The sequence below is a fragment of the Chenopodium album genome, chromosome 20 (assembly GCF_948465745.1).
Source record: "Chenopodium album chromosome 20, dcCheAlbu1.1, whole genome shotgun sequence".
Lineage (NCBI taxonomy): Eukaryota > Viridiplantae > Streptophyta > Magnoliopsida > Caryophyllales > Amaranthaceae > Chenopodium > Chenopodium album.
In genome coordinates this window covers 1,143,503-1,152,136 of record NC_137853.1, presented here as the reverse complement: position 1 = coordinate 1,152,136, position 8,634 = coordinate 1,143,503, and the positions used below count along the sequence as shown (strand labels likewise).

The following is an 8,634-nucleotide window of genomic DNA, read 5'->3' as shown; positions in this document are numbered from 1 at the left end:
GATCGTCATTTAGTAGCTTCAAACATTGCCTTATGTCATGAATATTTTCTCCATAAGCTGCTTTCTGCGTTTTTAAAGCTTGAACACAATTTTATTTGGAATGAAATTTGACAAATCTACACTTTCTAAAATCATGACAACATATCTACTATAGCTTATGAACAGTGTGTTGCATGTGTACTGTGTTGCTATTGTAATTTAGTTAATAAACTTGATTTAGCAATCACAAGAATAGTTAATTAAGTGTGTGCCGTGACATGTAAGTATTTAATTGTGTGTTGCTATTGTAACTTAGGGCCTGTTCACATTTACTTAATTTCAGTTCAGTTCAGTGCAGTTCAGCTCCAATCTGTTCAGTTCAATTCAGCTTAGTTCAGTAAATGTGAACAGGCCCTTAGTTAGTTAATTTGATCTGATATTAGTGAGTTGATTTGATCTGAAACTGGTTTATTAGCAATTTTAAAATAGTTAATTAAGTGTACGTGTGTGCGGTGTGGATGATATTGTAGGAATTTCAATGTAGATTATTTAATTGCCGAATGAACTTGTATTTAAAAAAAATAATAAAAAAATAAAAATTAAAAAAAAGGTAAAACATTTGAGTATAGCAACTCGATCGATCAGGTTTTTTTTTTTTTTTTTTTTTTTTTTTTTTAAGAAGAGAAAATAGATTTCATTAATGAAAGATAGTCAAACGGCACTTACAAACAATTCCTAGGAAATCTAAAATTCCAACACAAGTACAAATCACCCTAGAACTAGTTACATCGTAGATTCGATCAACGATCGCCTTAATAAAAAACTTCATCTGAAGAGATATAATCTGTGAGTTAGCACTAATTCGGCTGGGGATCCACGGATGAGTAGTTGTTCGGGTGAAAAAACTATTATGGCCCTCTAGATACTTTTGGAGACGATGAAACCCTAAATCTTCAAACTTTAACACACGAACAAACAAAGAAAATAAACCTAATAAACACCATCATAAAGATGGGATCCATTTATTGAAAGCAATTAAAAAGTTTTTTGGGGCTTACTATCGGTAAAAACACCGGTGGAAGCCTCTACAAAAGTTTACAATTGAGATCAAAAGAAAAGAGATGAAAGAAAAACAAAGAAAAGGAAAAGAGTGAAGGAAAACCTTCAAAAAAAAAAAAAAAAAAAAAAAAAAAAAAAAAAAAAAAAACTAGCAATAGAGGCTAGAAAAACCCTCCCAAGGGAAAACCCTAGAGGGAACCAAAAAAAACCTCCTAAGGAAAAACCTAGAGGGAACTCGAAGTTAGTTCCATATTCTATAAAATCAATCAATCATTTTTCTGTGCTAAATCAGGTAGTGTTAAATTGCAAGCATTAGTTAATTCCAAATTAAACCTTGCATTGTAGACCAAGCATTAACAAAACACAAGTAATTGGACACTTTTTTAACACAAAATAGGAATATATTGATAATAGGAGGAAATCCTTACATAAAAAATATTACAAAGAAAATTGATGAAGGTTGCCCAAAGATACCAAACATAGAAGCTAAAATTAGAGTTCAAACAAAAAAAAACAGAAATTAATTAAACACATTACACAAACTATTCCATCCTAGAGCATAACATAAGGAACATATAACCAAACCAAACAAGTAATTGGACACGAAATTAAGGCAAGACATTCCATGTGATTCGAAATAGAGCAATTATATATAAAGGGTTTAGATATGTTACCGGAGATTCGAAATTGACTAAAATCAATCTGTCGCAATTGCTGGCATGGTGCTGTAGAATTCGTTCACCAAGCAAACCCACGAAATTCTCTCAGTAACTGCGGTTCGAGTCGGGTTAGGGATTGCCAGCTCTACCTAAAATAACACAAATAAAAAAATAAAAAAATAAAAAAAAAACAGAAAAGAAAAAAGGGGAGTAATTCCCCCCTTCAGAACTCATTCACGTTTGCGGTTGCTGCTCTCTCTCTCTCTCTGTGAGCTTTCTCTCCTCCATTGAAGCAGCTTTTAAGTTACGGTAAGATGTTCTTACATTTCAAAACATCGATTATCAATTTCTCATTCTATTGTTAATTGCTAATATAATTTAGTATGGTCAATTTAGGGTTCGTGCATTACTGAACTATTGATTGATTTTAATTACTTTAAGATTTAACGTAATTATTGGACCCTAATTTGATAGTCGATTCAACTTTGGTTGCCAATGTGTTGTAGACTTTGGTTAGTATAACCCTCTAAATGTCAATGTCAGGACGAAACCATGAAATTTTAGATGGTTTTCGAGTGTAGTGTTCATGATTTCAGGTTAATATTTGATACTGTAGTTTTTAGGGTAGTTGACTTCAGGTTAAATTTAGGTAGTTTTTTTAGGGTAGTGCTCATTAATTCAGCTTAATTTTAGATAGTTTTTAAGGGTAGTATTCATGATTTCGGGTTAATTTTAGATAGTTTTTTAGGGTAGTGTTCATGATTTCAGCTTAATTTCAGATAGTTTTTGAGGGGAGTGTTCATGATTTCAGGTTAGATTTAGGTAGTTTTCTTGGGTAGTGTTCATGATTTGTCAGTGAATTCGAGCCTGATGAAAAGGTTTGTATAGGTTGGCATACTGTATTTTGAGTAACTATTGGAGAATTGCTATTATGCAACATGACCGGCTTTTTAGTTTGGGTTAAAGGGTTGCCTTTTCTTGCTTGAACATATGTTGACATGATATGTTCTTCCTTTCTTCGATATCATGTATCTCAATAAAGCTCGCTCCCAAACAATATTAGTCAAACTTAATCTTTAAGTTCTCTGTACCTCTGTAGTAGATTGTATGTGGGTGAAGGTCAAGATGTCGTATCTTGCTGAGAGACATGCGTGGTTAGAAAATTATGGTTGTTAATTTTGGTTTGGGGGAGTTTACAGGATTTGCTGTTTAAGGATGGTCATTTTTTTTATTGGAGACTAATGCTGCTGCATTTATTTCATTTTTTGGTTGAGCAGGGGAAGAGGAGATTGTATTATATTATGATTTCTTCTTTTAAAACAAAAGGTCCCTCTTTTGTAATTTTGGATGTGAAGTTCTTTTTGTCCACAATCACACTTAAACACTGAATAATGTGATTTCTATGACTTAGATTAAATAGGAATTTATGTTTTCATAAGGTGAATTGTGAATAATAAAAGTCTTTTTGCTGCATTTATAGCTATTGGTTTATGCATTGTGAAAATGATGAAAAAAACAAATTACATATAAAAAGTACTTATAATTTATAACAGATGCTTTTAACAAGACTGTTAACAATATTAATTATCTATACTATTAAGCGATCAATTATTAAAGTACAAACGAGTATTCAAATGTTGCCAACTGTTTTGATAGAAGGGATTATATTTGTGTGTGTTGTGTGTGTGTGTGTGTGTGTGTGTGTGTGTGTGTGTTTTTTTTTATTGGTTTTATCTCTATCTACCAGCAAGTAATGTAATATTAATGGGGAAAATCTTCTGCACTGCAGTTAGTATACAGGAGATTGTCTTATAAAAAATCATTTAAATATTGATGGATCGTTCACCACATGATTATGCTGCTATGGCATTTGCTCAGCAACAGCAACAGCAACAAGCAGCTAATTTGCCAGGACAACAGTATGGATTTCCTCCACAGCATCAACAGTTTCCCCCTTCAGTTCACGGTCCTCCTTTTCTACCTCCTCCTCCATCTGTCCAGCAATTTCCTTACCAACATCAGCAACATCCTCAACAAATCCATCCTCATCCTCCTCACTCTCATCTTCTTCATCTTCAGCAGCAACAACAACCTCCACCACCTTTTCCTCCTCATATGCCTCCTCACATGGCACCATCTCCTTTTCCTGGAGGACCATATGACTCTGCCCCACCCCCAGCTCCTCCTCCTCAAGATCCTGAAATGCGAAAGCGTATTGACAAGCTAGTTGAGTATGTTGCCAAAAATGGCCCAGGATTCGAAGCGATGGTTTGTGAGAAAGAACATAAAAACCCAGAGTATAGTTTCTTGTTTGGCGGTGAGGGTCATGGATACTATCGCTATAAGCTGTTTTTGTTTACTCGATCTCCTGGTCCTTTTGGTGCCCCTTTTCCCCCTTCTATGCCTGGGATTCATCCAGCCTCTATGAATCCTACTGCAGCCTCTGGTCCAATGATGGGCCTACCTCAGATGCACCAACCGCCTTTCCCTCATTATGATCAGCAACAGCCCTATTCTCAGCCTTACATGGGTGATGGTCGAATGGATTATGACCAACCTCCCAAGTCATTTAGAGGTCTTTCAGGTCCACTTCCTTCTGATATTGCAATGGAGTTGAACAATGTGCTTGTCAACCTCACTGGTACCAAGGAGTCGATTAAAGGTGCTAAAGCATGGTTTATGCAGAGATCTCCTTTTGCTCCCGCTCTAGCTGAAGCGTTGAGAGATAGGGTCTTCACTTTAGAAGATTCTGAGAAGCTATTGCACATTATTTACCTTGCAAATGATATTCTCTTTGACAGGTATTTGAAGGCTATAATTGAGTTTGCTATAATTATTAAATTCTAAATGTGTAATCAGATTAAAATTGTCTTGCTGATTTTGCTTTGTTTTCAATATTTTTCTATGTTCTTGCTCCTGTGGATTTTGTTGTTGGTAATAACCTTATGGAGGCTGCATAACTTTACTCTTTTTCTTTTGTTTTGCTTTATCTTCTCAAAACAATGCTTTGCTCTTGCCATGTTTAAGCCATTTACCGGTTGCTACAGTAACATATTGCATTGATAGCAATTCTGCATCTCTTTTCATCCTCCCTTCCTCTTACAAATATTTCCATGCACCATGGTGTTAATTAAACAATCACATATGAAAGATAGGTGATTATAAAGTATGAATTAGGAGAGGGGGGGGGGGGGGGGGTAATAACCCTATGGAGGCTGCATAACTTTACTCTTTTTCTTTTGTTTTGCTTTATCTTCTCAAAACAATGCTTTGCTCTTGGCATTTTAAAGCCATTTACCAGTTGCTACAGTAACATATTGCATTGATAGCTATCCTGCATCTCTTTTCATCCTCCCTTCCTCTTACAAATATTTCCATGCACCATAGTGTTAATAAAAACTGTCTTCCTCCATTTACAAATTTTGTCTGACAAATACTTCCATAATTCTTACCCAAAATATTTAAGAGAAATTTATTGTGAAAACTAAATACTTAGTACTTCGTAAGCAACGTGGAGAGTAAAAATTTATTTTTATTTTTATTATTACTCTTTAACAGCACCCATTTTAGAAAATAGTGGCTGGATAGTTGCATTTATTTCCCCACCATGTAAATATGTAGTGGATGATTTACTGGTGTTCTGGAATCATTTTAGATATATTTATTCCTATGTGTTTATGTAAATGTCGTTGTTAAACTATAAAATAATTGGCATACATTGTTGTGGTACTATTCTTTGGCTTTTGGTAAATAATAGATTAAATCAAAGTGGTTCAGTCCACTGTATCTGGTTAATCATGATGTTGATGTTAGCATATCCTTGTGTACATGGTTTTTCTTCATTAGTGGCATTGCACAATTTTGCTTTTCGCACCATTTTTTAATACTATGGTTACTTGAATTTCACAGCTTCCAGCGACGCGCCAATCCTAACGAACTTGATAATGAGGCCCTTGCATTCAAACCCGTTCTGGGCTCCATGCTGGCAAGAATTTACCATCACCCACAAAATAAGGAAGAAAACCAGTCACGGTTGCAAAAAATATTGCAATTTTGGGCTTCAAAAGAAGTTTATGATCAAGAAACTATCCATGTGCTCGAGGGAGAGATGACTGGAGGACCACCGCCTAGTTCATTTTTTGGGCCTCCCAAAGAGCTGCATGGTTCATCAGCCGATCCTTCAAGTTCTGGGGGTAGGCCATCACTTTAAAATTCACCGTCTAATATTTTATCCTTTTGACATTTGAGTTAATAAATTTTTAATATATTGGTGGGGGTCGTTTTTGTTTTTATTTTTGTTTTACTAATATTTCTGCTATTCTTTGAAAATTTTGCTGGATAAAATTGTGTCAGTATGTTTCGAAAATGATATCTTCAACAATAAGATGCATCTTACTTGTGGACTTTCATAGTGCTTTCACATTTTGTTTAACTTTTTGAATTGATATATATTTTTATGGACCTCGATGCAGGGATTCCTCACCAAACAGCAATCAGTAACCTTCAGTGGCAGCAGGACAAACACAGCATACTAAATCAAGAGCATCCTGATAGACATGGCTTCGGAGGTCAGCCATTTCTTCCACACACTGTCACACCTGGTGGTTTTCCAGGATCTGTTCCTTTACCTTCGGCAGTTCCACCTGTAAATCAACTTCCTACCCCACTTGCACCACAGCCATCTGCTAATAATGTTGGCGAAAAGGTACCGCCATACCCTTTGTTCCCTCCCGGTCTTATACCTGGAATGGTAAAAAAACAGCAGGTTGGAAGTGGTGTACCTTATTCTCCGATGAGCCCTCTTGAAATCCCAACTGTCATACCATCATCTGATATTCCAGAATCTGATATCTTGGAGAGAGTGTCTAAATATTTTAAGGAGATTGGAGAGGTCAACCCTTCTGAAGGACCAATGAGCGGGTCTGAAGCAAGATATGATGATGACTATCAAAGAGATTCTCCAGTCCGCAAGGGAGGAGCTTGCATCCCTCCACCACCAAATCTGCAATTAGATGCAGAAAGAGAGACAGAACCGGGTTCATTTAGCTCTGGAAGATTAGGTCTTGGAGCCACTGCAAATCCAAATGAAGCAAGCCAATATGATGATGTGTATACTAGTTATCGCAAACAGAGAAGCTCTAATTACCATGTGTCAATGAGTACAAGAACAGGAACACGGTAGTAAAGCATAGTAGAAAATTTTGTGCTTTGTGAGCTAAAGTACCAGATACAAAAAGCTTAACTCTCTTGTATGACTTAATGTTTATTCTTGGTTAGTTGGTTTGAGTTTTGTAAACTTGTAAAGCCTTAACGTAGTGTTTGAATACAAGGATTTAATTCCAAACTAGTGTCAGGCTCGGACGATGTCCCGAGTTACCGTATTATTTTCATGATAAAAATCTTTTTTAATATTTAATTTTTATTGAATGACATGGTAATAAATGGTGGTTATTGGTTATTTTTAACAAAAAAATAAATAAATAAATAAAAAACAGAAGGGCTGGAACTGCAAAGATGGAAATTTAGAGTGCTATGAATGAAAGTTGGAAAAACAACTCTTAAATTATAAGATTACCCTACTAACTCTCGATTAATTATTTAAAAATTATAGATAATTTAAAAAGACGTAAAACACCCAAACCCCCCATCAACCTAATCCTCTCCATCTTTTTCTTTTTTTTTTTTTTTTTTTTTTTGAAACGGGCCTAATCCTCTTCATCTGATATATCATCATACGCATCATGAATCTGATTTACAAGGAAGTTCTTAATCCTTTGGTAATTTTTAAATTTTTTTATTTTATTTTATTTTATTTTATTTTGAGGACTAATCCTATGGTAATTAAGAACTCGATTACTGAAGAAGTTCAAGTTAGGGCCTGTGTTCCAATCAGTTCAGTTCAGCTTTTAATTTCCCTCTCACATAAAATATTCATTTCAGCTCAATTCAGTTCAGTTCAGTTCAGCTCCAATCAGTTCAGTTCAGTTCATCTCAGTTCAGTAAATATGAATAGGCCCTTACTGTTTCTCAAAAAAAAAAAAAAAAAAAAGTTCAAGTTACTAGCATGGACCAATCAAATGATGGATTGGGCCCAAAGTATGAATAGCCCAAGTCCAAAGATGAAGCTGTTTTATGGGCCCTAATTTGGTTTGGTTTGCCTTTTTTTTTTTTTTTTTTTTGGGGTCTATTATTTACTGTTGATCGATAAAGATCATCTGCAGGTTACCAGGAGGCTCGTAATTATAAAAGTAGACGTCGTGGGAAGGGGAAAAAATTAGCTGTGCTTAGCTTTGCTTTTTTATTTGGTGGGATAGCTTAGCTTTCATAGATGCATTTCATAGAATACTGTGGGAAGCCTTATTGGGAGTCATGGTATTGTAAAAGATACTTAGCATTTTTAGCAAAGTTAAATCTTTATTCTTATCATGGTGTAACTTTTATTTGTTTTAATTTTATTAGATTTTGAAATAACTTTATTAAATACTCATATGAATATATGATCATATTCTTGTTTACATTCGAGTGTACCGTACACCCAACTAACCTATAATTAGTTTTTACTTTTCATTTGATGATAAAATGAAAAAAGATTATCAAAATGAGAGCAAATACTCATAGGTGTATGGTAAAGTCGGGTGTATATAACGACCACTCAGTTTAATTTGCAAAACATTATTTTGTAGGTTAACACTCCGTGTTTTAATAAGTGTTACACCCACCAAATTCGGCCGTGTTTTAATAAGTTCAGCTCAGCTCCTAAGTTTAGCTTAATTTCAGCTCAGTTTAGTTTAGTTTAGTTCAATTCAGCTCCAGTCAGTCCAATTCAGTTCAACTCCTAAATTCCTTCTCTTATACAATATTCATTTCAGTTTAGCTCAATTCAATTCAGTAAATCAGAACAGACCCTTAGTCATATATACACATTATATGTCGCATG

General features: G+C 34.9%; 1 protein-coding gene across 1 annotated transcript; it reads left to right on the top strand.

Moving 5' to 3' along the window:
- The first annotated feature begins 1,801 nt into the window (after positions 1–1,801).
- On the top strand, positions 1,802–7,106 carry LOC145598020 (SUPPRESSOR-OF-WHITE-APRICOT/SURP RNA-binding domain containing protein 1-like). Its single transcript, XM_081654306.1, has 4 exons — positions 1,802–2,006; positions 3,487–4,498; positions 5,607–5,890; positions 6,170–7,106. The coding sequence occupies exons 2-4, from the start codon at positions 3,531–3,533 to the stop codon at positions 6,877–6,879; spliced, it is 1,962 nt and encodes a 653-aa protein (XP_081510432.1). The 5' UTR covers positions 1,802–2,006; positions 3,487–3,530; the 3' UTR covers positions 6,880–7,106.
- The last annotated feature ends 1,528 nt before the right edge of the window (positions 7,107–8,634 follow it).